General features: G+C 48.3%; 2 protein-coding genes across 2 annotated transcripts; both read left to right on the top strand.

Annotated features, from left to right (window-relative positions):
• The first annotated feature begins 835 nt into the window (after positions 1 to 835).
• LOC142859671 (testis-expressed protein 19.2-like) lies at positions 836 to 1987 on the top strand. The gene has a single exon (XM_075989906.1). It carries the CDS (start codon positions 836 to 838, stop codon positions 1985 to 1987), a length of 1152 nt encoding a protein of 383 aa, XP_075846021.1.
• Positions 1988 to 9497: 7510 nt separating this feature from the next.
• Positions 9498 to 10487, top strand: LOC142859669 (testis-expressed protein 19.2-like). The gene has a single exon (XM_075989904.1). It carries the CDS (start codon positions 9498 to 9500, stop codon positions 10485 to 10487), a length of 990 nt encoding a protein of 329 aa, XP_075846019.1.
• Positions 10488 to 18968: the final 8481 nt, after the last annotated feature.

Below are 18968 nucleotides of genomic sequence, written 5' to 3'. Positions count from 1 at the left end.
TAAAACTCAGTCAAGGGCCAAGTCAGCAGTTTCACGAGTATTAAAGAACATTTGCTAAAGAGACAGGGAAGAAGGAATCCTCTTATCCAAACAAGGTGAGCCGCGAGCCCAGGTATTCATGTGCCTTGAAGGAACAGTGACCTAGGGACACAGGGCACCTCAATGCTGTCTACAGGAGATAGAGGGACACTTGGATGCAAGCAAGGAATCAGTGCATGCATACTGTCAGTGAGCGCCAGACCACATGCACACCTGGGGTGAGGGGAGCAGGGTGACTCACTGGCTGGCACTGGTGGGTCGGATCACCTGCTCTCAGAGGGTGGATATTGGTCTGGGTGGGCCACCTTCATTGGGTGGTCACACCCATGTGTGAGGTGGGGTCATGAAACCTGAGGAAGCTGCTGTACCTAGGTCTGTGGTTAAGGGGTTCCCCAATCTGTTCAAGGTGAGAACTAGGGCACCTGACCCCAGCTCTCCCTCCCTCACTTAAGTGAGCTCAGCAGTCAGCCCGCAGGGAACCCAAAGACTCATTTTTTTCTTTTCCTTTCTAGCTCACCAGACATTAGAGCAAGGATGAAGCTGGAGAAGTTTCTAGAATCTCAAGTCTGTCCACTTCCTCAAGGGGGTATTCATTGAAATGGCACCCAAGTTTTGCACTACTTTCCAATAGCTTTGAGCCCAAAATACCCTAGACCCCAAGCGCAACCCATTTTTTTGGTTCTTCTATTCTCGGCCGTTTCCTACTGACCCCAGCATCACACGGTCTCCAGATCCTGAGACCATCAATCAAGTCTTCCTCTCTCTGTACAATCAGCTACAGGCAGGATTTTTGGCCATGTGTCCCCCAGTCAATGTTCGCTATGGGTCCAAGGGCATGCCCTGCCTCTATGCGGAATGGCTATACCAGCTTGTCCATGGAGACCAGATGAAGATCTGCTTTGCTTGCTTCAAGGCAGCTTTCCTGGAAAATAGAAGATTGCTGGCGATGGAATACTGGGAAGAAGAACCGTGGGAAGATAAGAACATGGAATTATCGGGGTCGGGAGCCTCACCAGAGAAAGACTCTGAGTCGGAGGAAGACTCTGAGTCGGAGGAAGACTCTGAGTCGGAGGAAGACTCTGAGCTGGAGGAAGAATCCCAGCCAGAGGAAGAATCTCAGCCGGAGGAAGAATCTCAGCCGGAGGAAGAATCTGAGTTGCAGGAAAAATCTCAGCCAGCAAATGAATCTGATCCAAAGGAAGAATCTCAGCCAGAGGAAAAATCTGATTCAGGGGAAGAATCTCAGGTGGAGGACTGGTTAGGGCAAAGCTGGGCAGAGGGCCAAGAAAATAAGCTTCATATTACAGTGGACGTCACTAATCCTGACATCCTGACCCCAGGCTCTATAGGGACCGAGCTGCAGCCTGAGGAAGCTGTACTCCTGGACCCACGCCCTGAGGATTATGACAGGTATTGGGCCTATCCCTGGAAATTAGGTAGGTTCTCTCCCTGCCCCCACCAGTGCATCATCCCCCCTCTGTCCTTCTGGGATATTTTCAATACGGACCTACATTCTGACGAACATCTATTGTTGGAGTTGAGCCACATCTGGCCCACGAACAAGCTGGTAGAATCCTGTTTGAAAAAACAGAATTTCTTCTTGGTGTTGTGTGGCTCCGATACCGGCTGGTACGTGGTGTCAATGAATCCTTTATGGGTAGTGAGGACTCAGGTAAACCGCTGGCAGATGATGCTGGACCCTGATGCCTTATTGGTGGCATACCTAGAGGCTGGACCACAAAAGCAGGACATGAACCGCTGGAGGCTCAGCATGTTGGAGTCCTCAGAATTCGGGTTGGAGCTGGTGCCTGCCGACTGCACCCTGCGGAAGAAAGGATTCAAGGTGCACTCCTACCTGCCCTGGCAGAGTGAAACCCTAAAGGACTGGGGCAGGGAGCCAGGGGAGAAGCTGTTTGTCAAACATATTCGAATTCTGAAAAACTATTGAACTTCCTCTTCTGAGACTTCTCTTTGAATCCCGAATATTGAGGCACTGATACTTAAGCAGCTCCTATTGCCCCACATCCACAGGGAATACAAAGAGCCAAAGTTTGCCTGTTCTGAGCGGCAGGGGAACGGTTGGTCCAGAATTTTAGGGGAGCAACTTGGACAGTCTAGGACCTTCGGGACTTCAGAGGGAAGTCTGGCATGTTTACAGCAGGAGTTTAGCTGTGCTCAGCTGACTATTCAGTGTTTGGAAGGTGAGGACTAGCTATATGTGTAGGTGGGGTGTTCTGTATTGGGTGTCCTGAGTGACTAGTCAGAGTCTTGTCCACTATGTGCATGTCCTCTGAGGTCCTGGGTGACCTGGTATGTGCTGTAGTTAGATCCTGTCTTAGGGGGTCATGATATTGGGTTTCAGGGTTTACCGTACAGAGTATTTATGCTCTTTGATTTTATTCATGACCTTTTCACTGTTTCTGTTGAATAAAGTTGGTGTTTTAAATTTTATTGTTTGATGTGGATGGTTTTCTCTTGACATGGTGTCCTTATACTTGGAACTGCAGCAGCCAGAAGGGGGCATCAGATCTCCTGAGGCTGGAGTCACTGAGGGTTTTGAACACTGTGGGTGCTGGGAATCAGAGGTGGGACCTCTAGAAGAGTAAGGAGTGCTCTTACCTGCTAAGCCATCTTTCTAGCCCCAGTTCTCAGTGTTTAATGGATGCCCCGGGCAGATTTCCACAGTGGGTTTGATGGAGAAACGTCCTCCCCCACTTCTGGCTTCAGGGTTTGAGGGCTTTCAGTCCCACGAAGCTGGGGATGGGGCACAGTGGGTTCTGATCCCTCTGAGTCACGTGAGGAGAATGTATCCCCAGTCACAGCCTTCATAACCAGTGGGAGCCCGTGTGGAAGAGCTGTGTGTCACTGATTGACACAAGTATCTGCCCTAGCGGTTGGCAGGGATCTGTGTAGCGTTCCCCATGTCTGATCTGCTCGTGTGAGACCGTGAGACAGTGCTAGTGAGACCTCAGCGTGGGCATGCTATGCATAGAGGGAAGGACACACAAGGGGACAAGGTGCCCATGGACCTCATCCATGGACACTGAGTGCCCATTGTCTTCTGCCTGTGCGTGGCCCATCTAGAATTTTCTGCAGATCTCTGGGTGGCCCTGGCATACCTGGTGATTTAAGTGGTTTAGTTATTAATGATAGAAAGATTCTAATCCTGGAGGAATCTTGCTGATTAGTTAACAACATGATAGGATCCGACTATGAGTTTTCTTTGCTTTATTTTTTTTTTCTCTCTTTGAAACAAGGTTACTCTGTAATCTAGGCAGGTAGGCTCAAACTCAAGATCCTCCTGCATTGGGTTCCTGATTTCGGGGATTACAGGTGTTTGCTATTACCCACCTCAAGCATTGCTCTTTACCTAACTTTGAGTGTCTCTTTTCTTCCTTGTCTTCAGGGGCCTTAATTCTTGACAACAGGGTCTGATGCTCATCTTGGAGAGAGGGCATCACACTGCGGTATAAAAAACACAGCACAGTAAGGAGGCGGCAGCCTTGGTCTGGAGCCTGTGGTCTGTGGGTAGCTAACTCTCCCTCCCATACTCGGTCTGTTCCATCTGTGGTGATTCATCCTCTCTTTCCCTCTCTCTCTCTCTCTCTCTCTCTCTCTCTCTCTCTCTCTCTCTCTCTCTCTCTCAAGCAATCAATCACAGCAAACACTGTTGTTGTTTTGTCTTCATTATGTAATTTTACTTTTATCATTGTGTGTGTTTGAGAACGTGGGTTCACATACAACACTGTACACGTGTGCAGGCCAAATGACAAATTTCAGGAGTACACCAGGAATGAACGCTCAGGTCATCAGGAAGAGATTTTACCTATCAAGCCATCTCATTGGTCCTTAACCTGTTTTTGGGTGCAGACCCTTTTTGGGGGGTTTAATTTTGTTTTGTTTTCTTTTGTTACACAGGGTTTCTCTGTGTCTCTTTGGAGCCCATCCTGTAGACCAGGATGACCTTGAACTCAGAGAGACCCGGGTGCCTGCCTCAAGCAGTCAACAATATTTGGGAGCAGGGGTGGGTATTGAGAGAAATGGTTTGTTTGTCTCACACTTCCACATTGCTGTTCATCACTGAAGAAAGTCAGGACAGGAATTCAAACAAGACTGGAACTGAAGGCAGGTAACACTCTCAATAGCTGACCCACCTCTCTAGCCTCACAATCATTAACAAAGGAAAAGAACAGGAAACTATTAACAGTCACACATGTGTAACAACCAGAAGGTCATGCACCAGAGAACACTTCAAAGCTTCAGGACATAAAACGTGGAGATAAACCCACCTATGGTTTGCACTGGGAAAACATCCCATGTCAATTGCAGATGATGTGTGAGCCTGCAGCCTCCTGATTACTCAGCCAATGAGGAAAGAGGGGGAGAAACCACCTTGCAGGATTATAAATGCAGGTCACATTCCACCCTGAAAACCCCATCCACGTGTGTGCACACAGCAGGGGCTTCCTCCTGCCACGGATTTCCCACAGACCACACTCAAACACCTGTTTTCACAGAAATCCTTTTTTTAGTGGGAAAGAAAAGTTAAAGCGGCTGCTCTCTGACTCAAGCAGAAAAACAGCAGCAATGGCCTGCCCATGTCTCTTAAGAAGAGAAAAAGGCAGTTTGTGTTAGAATGGCTAGGATGCAGTAGGATATTTGGTTTGGGCATTTAATTAGGCGAACCAAAGGGGCCTTTAGCTTGCTGGACTTCTGTCCTCATCCTCAGGAAGGATTGTGGCATAGGAAAGTATCCATGTGTGGGAACAGGTCTCGCTGCTAGCCTTGGGGATGTGATCTAACAGGTTTGTTTAGCAAGGCAGAGGGAAAGCAAGAAGGACAAGGCCTGCTACAGCTGTGCTTGCCATGCTGGCACTGAACAGAATCTGTTCAAAAAGTTTAAAATTACTGTGCCTAAGAGAACTATAAAACCAAATGGGAGCCGGGCGGTGGTGGCGCACGCCTTTAATCCCAGCACTCGGGAGGCAGAGGCTGGCGGATCTCTGTGAGTTTGAGGCCAGCCTGGTCTAGAAGAGCTAGTTCCAGGACAGAAACCAAAAAAGCTATGGAGAAGCCTGTCTCAAAAATAAAAAAAATAAAAAACAAATGGGACTCTCATATTTTAAGGACTGTTCAGTATCTGTTTTGTAATACCTGGTCTTGAACAATTTTAACAAAACTATTACTTATGCAAGTTAATATAGGTAACCATATATCACAAATTCTAATTGTCTTAATAATAAAAACCCAAGTCAGATATTGAGGTAAATGCAGAAAGAACAGGAACATAAAAATCAGTCAATAAAGAGTCTTTTATCTCTACCAAATCCTCACTATAAAAGGGGGAAAGATTATATCTCTAACAAATCCTCAAACTGAATGTTCAGACTGAAAGCCCTGAGTTCCTGTCTCCTCCCACCTTATGTTCCTCTCTCTGCCCATCCATATCACTCCTGTCTCCACCTCCCTGGTGCTGGGATTAAAGTCATGTGAAACCAAGTGCTGGGCTCAAAAGTGTCACTCTGTTTCTCTTTCAGACAGATTCAATCTTGTGTAGAGCAGAGCAAGCACCCTTGAACTCACAGAGATCCATCTGCCTCTGTCTCCAGAGTGCTGGGATCAAAGGTGTGAGCCACTACTGCCTGGCCTCTATAGCCCACTAGTGTGGCTAGCTCCCCACTCTGATCCTCAGTCATGCATTATTTGTTAGATCTTAAACAAAATATCACATCATGAGGTTAACTGATGATTTTGTTGCTGTAACCAGAAGCTTGTTTTGCTCAAGATGACCTTCTGCTCACCTGTAATTAAATAAACTTTATTCTCTTTTCCTTTATGAGCCCCTGGCTTATGGGGCTGGGAGCTACATTTGAGTATAGACCTGGAGCCAGTATATGAAGCAAAAGCTTCTTCTTTGTTACAGTGTGTTAATGGTCAAACTGGTGAATGTCTGAAGGACCCACAGACCCATTAATGTATCACTGCCAAGGCAGAGAGCTTCCAGCTGTATCAAAGTGGAGTAAGCTAGCTGTAAGCAAGGAATGCCACTTTAATTCTCCTCACTTTTGACTATGGGTGAAATGTGACTAGAGGATTGTGGTCCTGCCTTTATTTATTAAAAAAGAAAGAAAGAAAGAAACTATAGTGTGTGACCTCAAATTGTAAGCCAAATAAACCTCTCGTCCCCAAAGTTTCCTTTTGTTAGTAAATTTTATCACAATCACAGAAATGAAGATGGACCATTCTCTGTCTACCCATACATGAGCTTAGCAAAGGGACTTATCAGCAAGTCAGGAGTTCCCTCATGAAAGTCTGACCAGAACAAGTTTAGAAGAAAGCAATGAAGACCAGGTGACACGTGAACACTCACAAATATTCCTGAAGAGAAGCACTGTTGGACTTGTTGGGTCTTCCTGTAGGGTAAAGGTCCAATCTCACTTCAGGGTTTCAAATGCTATCAAACCCACCAATCTCAGAACTCAAAAATCCTACGAATCCCCACTGTGGAAATCTCCACCCTGCAAAACCCTGCCCTGAGAAACCCTTCATCTAAAACTTGCCTCCTGCTCAGATGCCTGCTGCTTCTCTGTGGAGCACAGGCAGCCACCATCTGTGTCTTTTCCAATAAATCTCTTGAGTGAGGTTTGTTGTGCAGTGCGACCCTGTGGCTCCTCACAGCCAGGATAGATTTCCCCTCAGAGCCGCAACACTTCCACTGGGGAAATCTTTCCCCTCAATACTTTACACCAACACTCGCCTGAACCATGAGGGACAGCACAGGAAGTGTCTCCTACCTGACTTGAAGAGTCAGCAACACAACCTGGTTATATGGGAAGGAGGGGTATGGCAAAGATTTGAAATAAAGAACTCTGATATTCTCAGTCCCATGCCTTCTGTGGGACATGAAATGAAGTGGTAATGTTTCTATCACCCTAAAGAGTTAAAGCAATTTCAGCGGCATTGAGTGGACACAGAAGCTTGTCTAGCTGAGGTGTTGCTTTCCCAGACTAGTGCCGGCTCTGGCGATGCTGTGACTGGATCATGTCTTCAGCTGGTATTGTGGAGGTCCTCTGCAGCAGCTGATCTGTCCTCAGAGTGACCTTGTCTACAACAGAGTGACAGGAGGTGGGACAGTCAGGTTGCTGAGATAATATATCATGACCAATGTAATGCAGAAAAGAAAAAAATTATTTTCTCTGAAATACCAAATTGATAGACGAGAAGGCATTGGGGGAGGGGAGGAGGTGGGCAGAATAAAAGGCAAGAGAACATATTACCAGCTACAAACATGAAGATGAGAGAGCAAACTGGAAGCAAGTGGGGTTAAGAACTCTTAAAGTCTCAAAGGCCACTGCCAGTGACACACTTCCTACAGTAAGCATGCATCCCCAAAGCAGCCCCACTGGGAATTAAGTGTTAAATACACAATAATACGGGGGCATGGATCAACCCAACCCCACAGGTGTTGACAGTTGAACAGTAAGGCCCAAAGACAAAACCAAGGAGAGACAGCTGGCCAGTTGAAGCTGAAGAGGAGACAGCTGAGCAGTTCAAGAGCTCACAGACACAAGCTTGATAAGGGAGAGGGGCGATGAGGAGGAGGAGAGAAGACCACACTGGGCCTGTGAAGAGTTCCAGGTATCTGTCAAGCTCACAACTGAACATAGCCGCTTTCCTTGTCAAACTCCCAGAGAGCAGCACGGTATTCTTCAGGAGGTGAGTAGATAAACAGAGGTATATCCAGTTAATGGAGTATTATGGAACCCTGGAGTGAAACTTGCTTTCTGCTGCCCCACGGCAGCTGGAAAACCTAGCTGTATGTTCCCAAGGAAGGAAACTTAGATAGTTTCTTGTTGCTTTAGGCCAGCATGTGACATTTTGGATAGGGCAAAACAGTTGCAGAGGGCATGTCGGTGATTCTAGGGCCTGGGGAAGACAGAGTGCCATGTGGCATATGTAGAGACTGAACTAGTCCTGCTGGCCCTGTGGTTATTGGGGCTTGTCATCACCCCCGTGTCCTAACCTGGAGGATGTCCAGAGTAGACTGTGGGCACATTTTTGAGATTTTAACTCCCACAGTGCTGCTCCCAGATTTAAACAGATATTCAGTGATTGTTCAGCTCAGGATGGAGGCCACTGGAAAACTTCTCTCTTCTGGTTGGCTTTTCCCTGTGTCCCGGACTCCTCTAAAAATAAACTTCAGACAGAATTCTTTCAAGAGTTGTTTAAGAAAGAAAAGACCCAAGCCGGGCAGTGGTGGCCCATGCCTTTAATCCCAGCACTTGGGAGGCAGAGTCAGGCAGATGTCTGTGAGTTCGAGACCAAGCCTGGTCTACAAGAGCTAGTTCCAGGACAGGCTCCAAAACAACAGAGAAACCCTGTCTTGTAAAACCAAAAAAAAAAAAAAAAAAAAAAAAGAAAGAAAGAAAGAAAGAAAAGACCCAGAGAGGGGAAAATGTGTTTAAAACGCAGTTGAGGGCCGAGTGGGCAGTTTCACAAGTTTTAAAGAACTTTTACTAAAAAGACAGGGAAGTGGGAACCCTCTTTTTCAAACAAGATAAGCCGCAGGCTCAATCTCAGGCCTTCGTGTCTCCTAAAGTGACAGTGATTCAGGGACATAGGGCATCTTGGGTGCAAACAGGCCAGCAGTGCATGCATCCCATGAGGGCTGCCAGGCCGCAAGTACATCTCGGGGCCAGGGGGATTGAGCCCCTTAGCTTTCTACATTTTGGGGTTCATGGGAGATATGTAAATGAGCTGGAGCATCATGGGTATTGGCCCTTTATAAGGCCCTGGTGCTGTGGCGGAGGAGCCTTGCTGGGATAGGCATCCATTAGCAGGTTTACTGGGAGTTCAGGCAGGCGAGGATGGGAAGGGGCTGAGAGGGTGGCTGGGACGGGTTGGGTGGGTGAGGAGGGTCTGGGTCTGCGTGGGAGCGCGGTGGGCAGGGGATCCTGGTTTAGTCTTCCCCTTCCCGGCCTCCTCCAGTTGGGAGCCTGGCCATGAGTCCCAAGGAAGCTGCTGAGCCCGGGGCTGTGGTGAGGGAGCCTCAGTCTGCTCAAGGCGAGCAGTGCACCTTGGGGAACCTCAGCCCCAGCCCTCCTCCCCTCGGGGGGTCTCAGCAGCCTACACAGCAGGGGGCGCCAAGTCTCATTTTCTTTCCCTTTCAAGCTCCCCAGATATTGGAGCAAGTGTGAAGGTGGAGAAGTTTCTGGAATCTCACGTCTGTCCACTTCTCCAAGAGGGTATCCATTGCATTGGCACCCAGTTTTCTCACCACCACCCCATAGCCTGGAGCCCAAAGTACCCGAGACCCCCTACTGCACCCCATTTTCTCCCATTTCTCCCATTCTCGGCTCTTCCCGTCTGTCCCTAGCATCATGTGTTCTCCAGATCCTGAGACCATCGATCAAGTCTTTCTCTTTCTATCCAATCAGCTACAGGCAGGCTTCTTGGCCATGTGTCCCCCAGTCAACGTTCGCCATGGGACCAGGGACATGCCCAGCCTCTTTGTGTCCTGGCTATACCACCTTGTCCACGGAGACCAAATGAAGATCTGCTTTGCTTGCTTCAAGGAAGCTTTCCTGGTATTTAGAAGAATGTTGGAGACAGGAGATTGGGACGAGGAAGAGTTGGGTAATGCATTTGTAGAACTCTCAGAGGAAGGATCTGATCCGGATGCATGGCTGGGGTTGGAGCTCACTGGGTTCCAGAGCTATGGATATTTGCCACAGACCGTCACTGAGCATGTGGGGCCTGGGTTCCCGGTATCAGCCCCTGTATGGCCGGCACCCCAGCCTGTGCCTACTGAGCTGCGGCCTGAGGAAGCTGTACCCCTGGATCTGGGCCCCGAGATTGATGACTGGATCCAGGCGCTTCCCTTGAGATTAGGCGTCTTTTCTTCCTGCCTCCACCGGCTGCGCATCATCCCTCCTCTGTCCTGGTGTGATATTGTCGATTTCAACCCATATCCTGGGCAACCTGTATTGTTGGAGTTGAACCCCATCTGGCCCATGCAGTTGCTAGTAGACAGCTTGCTGGAACACCTGAAGTTTGTCACTGTGTTGGGTAACTTCGATGACATCTGCTACTTGCTGACAATGCGTCCTTGCTGGGCTGTGAGGACCCAGGTTCATCGCTGGCAGATGTTGCTGGACCCTGGTGAGCTGAGGAAGGCCTATCTACAGAATGAACCTAAACAGCCGGATCTGTCCCGCTGGAGGCTGAGCGTTTTGGAGTCCTCAGAGCTGGGGGTAGAGCTGGTGCCTGCTGCCTGCAGCCTGCGAAAGGGGGGTTTCAAGGTGCACTCTTACCTGCCCTGGGAGAGTGACACCCCAGACGACTGGAGCACGGATCCAGGGGAGAGGCTTTTTATCAAATATATGGAGCCTCAAAGGGACCTGAGCTACAGCTTGCACCGTCACTTCATTGATAACTTCATCTCCTGATCCTTCCTTCCTGACTCCCAAATAACTCAGGCACTGATACTTAGGCAGCCCCCATTGCCCCAGGTCCCCAGGGAATATGAAGAGCCAGACGTTGCCTGTTATGAGCCGCAGGGAACGGTTGGTCCAGAATTTTAGGGGAGCATCTGGAACAGCCTAGGGGCTTCGGGACCTCAGAGGGAAGTCTGGCATGTTTACAGCAGGAGTTTAGCTGTGCTCAGCTGACTATTCAGTGTTTGGAAGGTGAGGACTAGCTATATGTGTAGGTGGGGTGTTCTGTATTGGGTGTCCTGAGTGACTAGTCAGAGTCTTGTCCATTCTGTGCATGTCCTCTGAGGTGACCTTGCGTGTGCTGTAGTTAGATCCTGCCTTAGGGGGTCATGAGACCGGGTTCCAGGGCTAACTGTATGGAGTATTTATGCTGTTTGCTTTTATTCATGCCTCTTTCACTGTTTCTGTTTAATAAAGTTGGTGTTTTAAATTTTATTATTTGATGTGGATGGTTTTCCCTACAAATAGTGTCCTCATACCTGGTGCTGCAGCAGCCAGAAGAGGCCCTGGAGCCTGTGGTTACCCAGTTATCGGGTAGCTAACTCTCCCTTCCAAACTGGGTCTGTCCCATCTGTGGTTCGCCCTCTCTCCCTCCTGGTGAAGCATCCATCACAGCAAACACTTTGTTGTTTCGTCTGCATTATTTAATTTTACTTTTATTATTGTGTGTGTTTGAGATGTGGGTGCACACACGCCACGGTTCACGTGTGGAGGTCAGAGGACAACTTTCAGGAGTTGACTGTCTTCTTCCAGGAATGGCCACTCAGTCTGAACGCTGGTGGCACACGCCTTTAATCCCAGCACTCGGGAGGCAGAGGCAGGTGGATCTCTGTGAGTTCGAGGCCAGCCTGGTCTACAAGAGCTAGTTCTGGGGCAGGCTCCAAAGCTACAGAGAAACCCTGTCTTGAGAAACCAAACCAAAAAAAAATGGCCACTCAGGTCATCTGCAAGAGATTTTACCTATCAAACCATCTCTGTGGTATTTAAACCCTTTGTTATGTGGGTCTTTTTTTTTTTTTTGCTTTGTTTTGTTTTGTTTTTGTTTTTCTGATAAGGGTTTCTCTGTGTCGCTTTGGAGCCTGTCCTGGAACTCGCTCTGCAGACCAGGCTGGCCTCGAACTCACAGATCTGCCTGCCTCTGCCTCCCGAGTACTGGGTTTAGATGTGTGCACCACCACCACCAGCTTGTGCAGGCCTTTTTAAATCAAAAGAAATGTATTCACTGATTGATTTGTATGTGACTGTGTGCACACCAAGTCCAGAAGAAGATGTCAGATGTCCTCTGTCTCTGTGCCTCTATCTGAGGCAGGGTCTCTAGTACCTGGATCTTGTGTTTTTCTCTTCCCAGCTGGAGCCTGCAAGTGGCAGGTATCCTCTTATATCTCTCTACCTCCCTCAGAACTGAAGATGCTCCCATGCTTTAAACACCTGGATTGCTGCATGGGTTCTAGGATTCAAATCCCAGCCCTTATAATTGCACAGACAGCTGAACCATCTCTCCAGCCTCCCAGGCTTTCAAAAAATTTGATTACAGTTATTTATTGTGGGGGTGTGTAGGGGTATGGATGTGAGTGTGTCACACCACAGCATGCATTAAATTGAGGTGACATTACACACCAAAATTATTTGAAATGAAAAAATCAACGGCACTTGACATGTAGGATTATTTTCTCCTTCCTTCCACTACATGGGTCCTATGGGATTGGCCTCAGGCCATCAGTCTTGGCGGAAGTGCCTTTCCCCACTGAGCCATTTCGCTGGCCCTTCCTAGGCTTCTTTTTGAGATAATTCCACCACAGCGTGATATTCTAGGGAGTGGGGTGCATCATAAGGAGAGGCAGTCCAAGGAGCTCACCATCTCTGTTTAGTGAACCTGTGCTACATTCTCAGTTCCTCTCATCTAAAAATGAGGAAAAAGCATCTGATCCAGCATAGACTAGGAAAGAATTACACACAGGTGTATTGGTGCTCTTAGCAACATTGTTCACAGTAGTAAAAATTAAAAGCTAAATTTCCAGCAAGCCATGAGCAGATACATTGTGGCAATCCGTACATGGTAACAAAATGGCATTGCGGGTGCCTCCTGGCAGCATAAATGGACCTCGAAAGCATCATGCTGAGGGAAAGGGCTGTGAGCAGAGCACAGACTGTGTGGTTCATGAAAGATGTTCAGAGTAGACCAGTCCCTTCAGGACAGCAGGCGGCCACTAGAGTCTGGGAGGGATGGCTGAGTGGGTATAGGGCAGCTCCTAGAGCTCTGGAAATGTTCTGGAATCAGGTGGGGGAGGGGCTGTGCACACTGTGAACTCATTAAGTGCCATTTAATTTTTCATATCCAATCACTTTGTCGTGTGAATGTCACCTCAAGTTCATCAAATGTTGCAGTTCACAGGTGCTGGCCCAGAGAAGGGATCACCACCCTTTTCTCAGAGTACCTGGGTAGAAAATCATGTCTATTGCCTGTGGAAATGCTTCCACAATCCTATGGCTCCTGCGTTTGAAGCTGTACCAACATCACCCTCACTTGCATTTACAGCTTGCCAGGCTCCTGAAGACGGTTGTTCCAAACAATGAAAAACTTTCTGTCGTTGACTTGACTCCAACAATTCCCTGAAACGTTGGCTCTACTGCTAGTGTCATTTCATAGATGAGGAAGCTGGGGTGCGGAGATGCAGCAGCTGCAGCCCTGGATTCTTCAATCACTTGAAGATCTAACCCACAGCCTGACTCTGGTGGGCATGCTTTCCTGGAAATGGAATGGAGGAGCCGTGGGAAACAGCTAAGGTGTGCAGCGGAAGGTGTAGAGCCTGTCAGAGTGACGCATGAACTCTTGTCAGTGGAGGGAGAAGAAAATGTATAAATTGACAAGTGCATTATGGTGTCATTTATGATAATGTTTCAACGTAGCATCATTAACTATACACTGAAAAGCCACACATGGTCAAAGACCAAAACATCTTGGGAGACGCTCCAGTCTTAGAGAAACAGTGCCTGGGGGGGGGGCGAGGAAGGAAGATGGGAACACGGAGGAGAGAGGGGTGTTCCTACTTACATATCAATATGAAATAGCTATCAGGAAGGACCGTCATTTTGTGATCTAGGTGGAGACGGTGTCTTTTACTCACTTATGCATGAAAAACAATGGTGGTGATCACATTGACAATGGCAGTGCTGGTGGCAAAGATGGTGACGGTGACGATCATGGTGGTGACAGTGGTGGAGATGCTGATGATGGTGGTCGTGGTGGTGAGAATAGGAAGATGGGGGAGATCTCCCAGGAGGGAAGCTAGAGGAACAAGGGTCCCACCTCTTAGACCAGGCTCCTCAGTTGGTTTCAGGGTCAGTGGGAGGTCAGGGCAGTCCCACTGCAGTTAGACATGGAGGAGTTGATGCTCCTGTCCTGCTTATCACTCGGGAAGGAGAGAATGGCCATGCTGAGAGGAGAGAGGTTTCTGAAGTTGTATGGATAAAAGATCGGGGTTGTTCCTACGTATTGTAAGGAGATACAGCTTTGGTGTACTTCTTGCAAGAAAATTTGGCCTTCTGCTCTCCCTCCACCTTTGCCACCCCCAGAAAGTCTCCCCGTGACTGTTCACCATCTCCTCACCCAGGACACTAGGTATTTGTGGATCCTGAACTGGGACCTTTTTTCCAAAAGTCACTCAGCCTTTTGGGACCAGACGACAACAGTGTTCAGACCCCATGGTCTCTCTCCGCAGCAGGAGGCCCCTGAGGCTGATTTTCAGGGAAACTAGGGTGTTAGATATTTCTCTTTGCCGCTGTTTTCAGCTTTCAATAGCGTGGGGATTCCCGGTCAGGAACAGGTCTGCATTCAGCCCACCTGCCAGCTTTAGAGCTTCCGTCTCTTGGGATCACTGGGACGTCTGAGGCTGTTCACTAATCAGTGGCCCCTCTCCTCAGCTGCAGACTGGTACAAATTTTAATTGATTTCATTGTGGTCATCGTCTCTCCAGCTGGGTCTCAGAGCCGAGGGGAATGAGGCCCAGAGGCAGGAAACTGCAGTGCCAGAGACTGGAAGTAGGGGAAATTATTCTCTGTACCAAAAGACGCACCTCCTGGAGATGTGGAGTGGTGGCAGGCTGTGGGGTGCTCGAGCAGTGGGGGCAGGGAGGTGAATGAATCCCCCGCTGTGGCTGTATCAAGGTGTGTAGCCACAGCACCCTGGGAGGCATCCCAGCCTCTGATGTGGGTGGGCCTCAAAAGCCGTCTCTGCACACTGAATACTTTGGTTCCCTGGGCCTGCCCAGGATGTCAGGGGTGCATCAAAACCTAGGTTGTCTCACTCTCGGCCTGCTCGTTCCTTTCCCAATGTTTCCCATGAGAAATTGCTGCTCTTGTAGACCAGAATGGTAGAGAGAAGGACCGCTGGCCTTTCAGCACCTAGTGGTATACTTATAAAGCATTGGGCTTCTTTAATAAGTTGAAAAGCCCCTGTATGCAGGCTGGATGTGCACCCGAGAAAGAGATTCCCCCCACCCCAAACTGGTTCCTACCCATAAAGCCTCATTTTTTTTTTTTTGCAGAGTGTGGTAATGCAATTAGAAATGAGTTCTTTCAGAGAAATTATCGTTCTCAGACATAATGAAGCCATTATGTGCAGAGCACAGCTTTAGAAGTCACATTTAGAGAAAGTGCAGGCGGCGCGATCGCAGCGTATGATTTAATGGCCCATGAAGTGACTTGCAGATAGGTAGGGTGCTTCTTCTCAGAGCACAATAGATGTGGGTACTGTGGGAAGCATTTGCCTTTGGACAGCCCAGGTCTGTGTGAGCACTTGAGCCCCTGTGGACTCTCAAGTTCCCCCTGTGCCCCTGAGAAGGGTTCTCAGATGACCTCCCATTTCTAGCTCTGAGCTTTCCCTTTGAACCCCTTGCTTGTGCCCTCACCTCTGCTAACCATTCTTGGGATGACCCAGCAACTCTATTGTCCACGGAGTTTGTCCAGCATCCACATTAGATAGGCATTGGTCCTTCAGAAAATGGTGTTGCTGTGTGGCTTGGGGCTCTGTAGGATCAAAGACTGCTGGGATTCAGCTCGGTGGAGGGCTTTCCTAGCTGTACTAGAAGGGGAAATGATGTCAAACAACAAGGGCTCATAGCTGCTGCTAGAAGTGCAGAGAACCAAGAAACAACTGTGACCATCCTTGGTCATTCATGTATCTGGCCTGTAGACATCCATATATCTGGGCTTACTGACCTGGACAGCTTCCCCTAGATAAACCATTGGCTTCTAGAGGCCTTTCTCCATAGTCTAGGCTCTCATCAAGCCTGAGTTCACATTGGCTGAATAGATCGAGGCTCTGGTTCCGCTGTAAGGCGAGTGAAGATATGACTTCTCACCACTCCCTTCCCAGCTTCCAGGGGTCCCTCTCTACCTATGGCACAGACACAGTTGAAAGTGGGGCCCAGTGGCCCTATACCCCAGAGAGATGCCTACTGCGGTCTGGGATCCAGCCTCCAGCAGCACAGGAGTTTGTGACTGCCTTTTTCCCTAAACCCCCTCAAATAGAAAAGTCTAACTTGGCTGACTCCGTGGATTTCCATCAAACACTCTTGATGGTTTCCTTCTTTGTTCGTTATCTTCTTTATTCTCTCTCCTATATCATGTTGTTTTACAGCTTTTCTACCCCAATAGAATCTCCTAGACAGTACAAGAGTCAAAACAGCTGCCTTCCATTTTTCAAGTGAATGGTTATAGGTAAAAATGTGTTTTTCATCTCCCTCACATGATTAAACATTTTATTTATAACTGGTAAAAAAAACAAGTTATTCCGAAAACCAACATATATTTATAATCAAGCAACTTCTTATACATTAACCATTGTGTCAAGCAAGGTGTTCTTGTCAGGTCTTTTACTAGCAGGCTGCCTTTTGAAGTTTCAAAGGAAGGGCCAATTACTTTATTACTTATTTTGAAAGGTAATCTTATATGGAATATTAAAGGAATCACAAACCTAAACTTTTATATATGAAAAAGAATCAGTCAGCTCTACTTTAAATCTTTAGGGTGCTTGACGGCACTGTGTTAGAGATCTTGCAGGGGCTTCTGGAGATCCAGCATCTCACCGAGAAGAGCCTGCGACCGCGGCTGCAGAACGAACACCGAGTGCTCAGGCAGACCCTAAGGCAGAAGCATCCGGAAACTCAGCAGACCTGCCGGCCCCACAACTTGCCCATGCTCCAGGCAACCCAGCAGCAGAGCATCGAATCCGGGAGGAGCCGCAGACAATGGACCGTAAGATTGTCCTGGAACTGGACCGGAAGATCGCCGACCAGCAGAGCACTCTGGAGAAGGCAGCAGTAGCTGGTTTCTACGTGACCACGAATCCTTAGGAGCTGTTGCTGCAGATGAACCTATTGGAACTCATCAGGAAGCTGCAGCAGAGGGGCTGCCAAGTGGGGAAGGCAGCCCCGTGACCAAGTGAGGGGCGAGGGTCCCTACTGTCCTTCATTGCCTAGGATGACTGGCGGGATGCCTAGTGACCGCCTTGTTACTGGTGCCAGAACGCTTCAGGGAGCAACTGACTGCTCAGCAGCCAACAGGTGTGATCTTTGCGAGGAGACGCTGATGAGACAGAGACTGCATCTGCTACCATCCTCCTTCCAGGTGTGGGGAGGGGTCCAAGCAGCAGGAATGGCGTCGTGTGAAGTCTCCATGACTGACTGTTGAGTGGGACTGTCGGTTCTAGCGCCTTCCCTTTGGGTATACCCACATTCTCTCCAGGCTTGGTTTTGCCTTGTTCCGGTGTGGCCTAGAAAAATAAAGACCCCACCACATGGTTTGTGTCCATGCTAGCTAGGATCCTTTCCTAGTGGCTCTGGCCATGGTGGAGCCAGCAAAGTGGTAGCCACTATGTGGCAGTGGCTTTCTGGGATACCCACATATATATCACTATAGAACAGATGGAAACAGAGGCAGAGACCCACATCGGAGTAACTTTGTTATTTTCAAAGCTTTGTTTCAGCTGTGATGGACTCCGAGACCTGTGAACACATCGGGACTCAATTGTTAGTCATCAACTTGAGTCACAATCCATGCAGCTCCGTAGGTGAGACTCACTGACCCTGGCTGTAAACAACCCTTGTATTTATTTCTATTCATCAAAACTCTCTATAAGCTATTGTTGTTGTTGTTGTTGTTATTATTATTATTATTATTATTATTAAATTAGACAGAATAGCTTGCAGGGGTCATCTTGACAATACAAAGATAAAAAATGTCCAGTAGAATGGGGTATTTCCAAGAGATAAACACACTATAACAAAGGCAGTGGAGATCTCACATCCACTCACTCCATGCTAGATACCAGAGAAAGAGCCGCAGCAAACATGTAAAGGCACAGCAGAAGCAAAAGACATTCCAGGGTCTGTAGACTCTTGACCTTGCCTAAACGAGACTGACCCATTAGAGGATTCGCTTCTGGTGGACTGACTCCTGGAACTTCAATTACAGCTCGCTGTTCCTCTGGCATGGCCACCCGCAGTTGCCCACCAGAAGGCTTTCTCGCTCTCCTGTCTGGAAGTACAGATCCTGAGGTGGGAACCAGGATTTAAAGTGATGTGGGAATCAGACTGCTTGGTGTACAGGGTGGGACAGAAGAGGAGAGACTTGAACCAGAGGAGTGTGAGCAAAGGGAATGAGGCCGGGGGACCATCCTGAGGCCTCATTCAAGCCTCCTCAGTCAAGGTCTTCTTTCAGACCCCAATTGTGTGGGAGGTTCTTCTGCTTTTATTGGTTAATGAATAAAGAACTGGCTTGGCCTATAGCATGGGAGGAGGAAGGTGGAGTCAAAGAGACACCATGGAGCCGCCAGAGAGAGATGCTGGGAATTTTACACAGTAAGCCACAGCCATGTGGCAATACACAGATAATACAAATGGGTTAAATTAATATGTAAGAGTTAGCCAATAAGAAGCTAGAGTTAATGGGCCAAGCAGTGATTTAATTAATACAGTTTCTGTGTGATTATTTCGGGACTGGGCAGCCGGATCAAACAAGCGACTCCCCCCTCCTACACCCCACATCTGAGCTCCGCATAGGAAGCGGAACCCCACAGAGTAATGTCTGTGCATTGTTTTCTATGATGGTCTGGTTCCCATCTTTATCAGCTGGGGTTAGCCACTCCACAGGATGCCTTTAACAGGACCTCCACCACAGATAAGGGTAGACTGGAGAGTGGCTCCCTATAGCCCAAGTTTGTTGATATGGTCTCTCCCAGAAGACTGAGCCCCAGAGAATGTGGAAGCAACCACATCATTCGATGTCAGCAACGGGAAGACTACAGGGTTGCTACCCAAACCTAGGCACCTGTCTACTTTGAGAATGACTGATTAATCATGGTCCCACAGTTGTTCCCCTATTCATACTCACGGCTCTTTACAGTAACTCATAAATCTTCGAGCCTCGCTCTGA

Source organism: Microtus pennsylvanicus, chromosome 11 (genome assembly GCF_037038515.1).
Source record: "Microtus pennsylvanicus isolate mMicPen1 chromosome 11, mMicPen1.hap1, whole genome shotgun sequence".
NCBI classification, from domain to species: domain Eukaryota; kingdom Metazoa; phylum Chordata; class Mammalia; order Rodentia; family Cricetidae; genus Microtus; species Microtus pennsylvanicus.
This window is presented reverse-complemented; position numbering and strand designations above follow the sequence as displayed.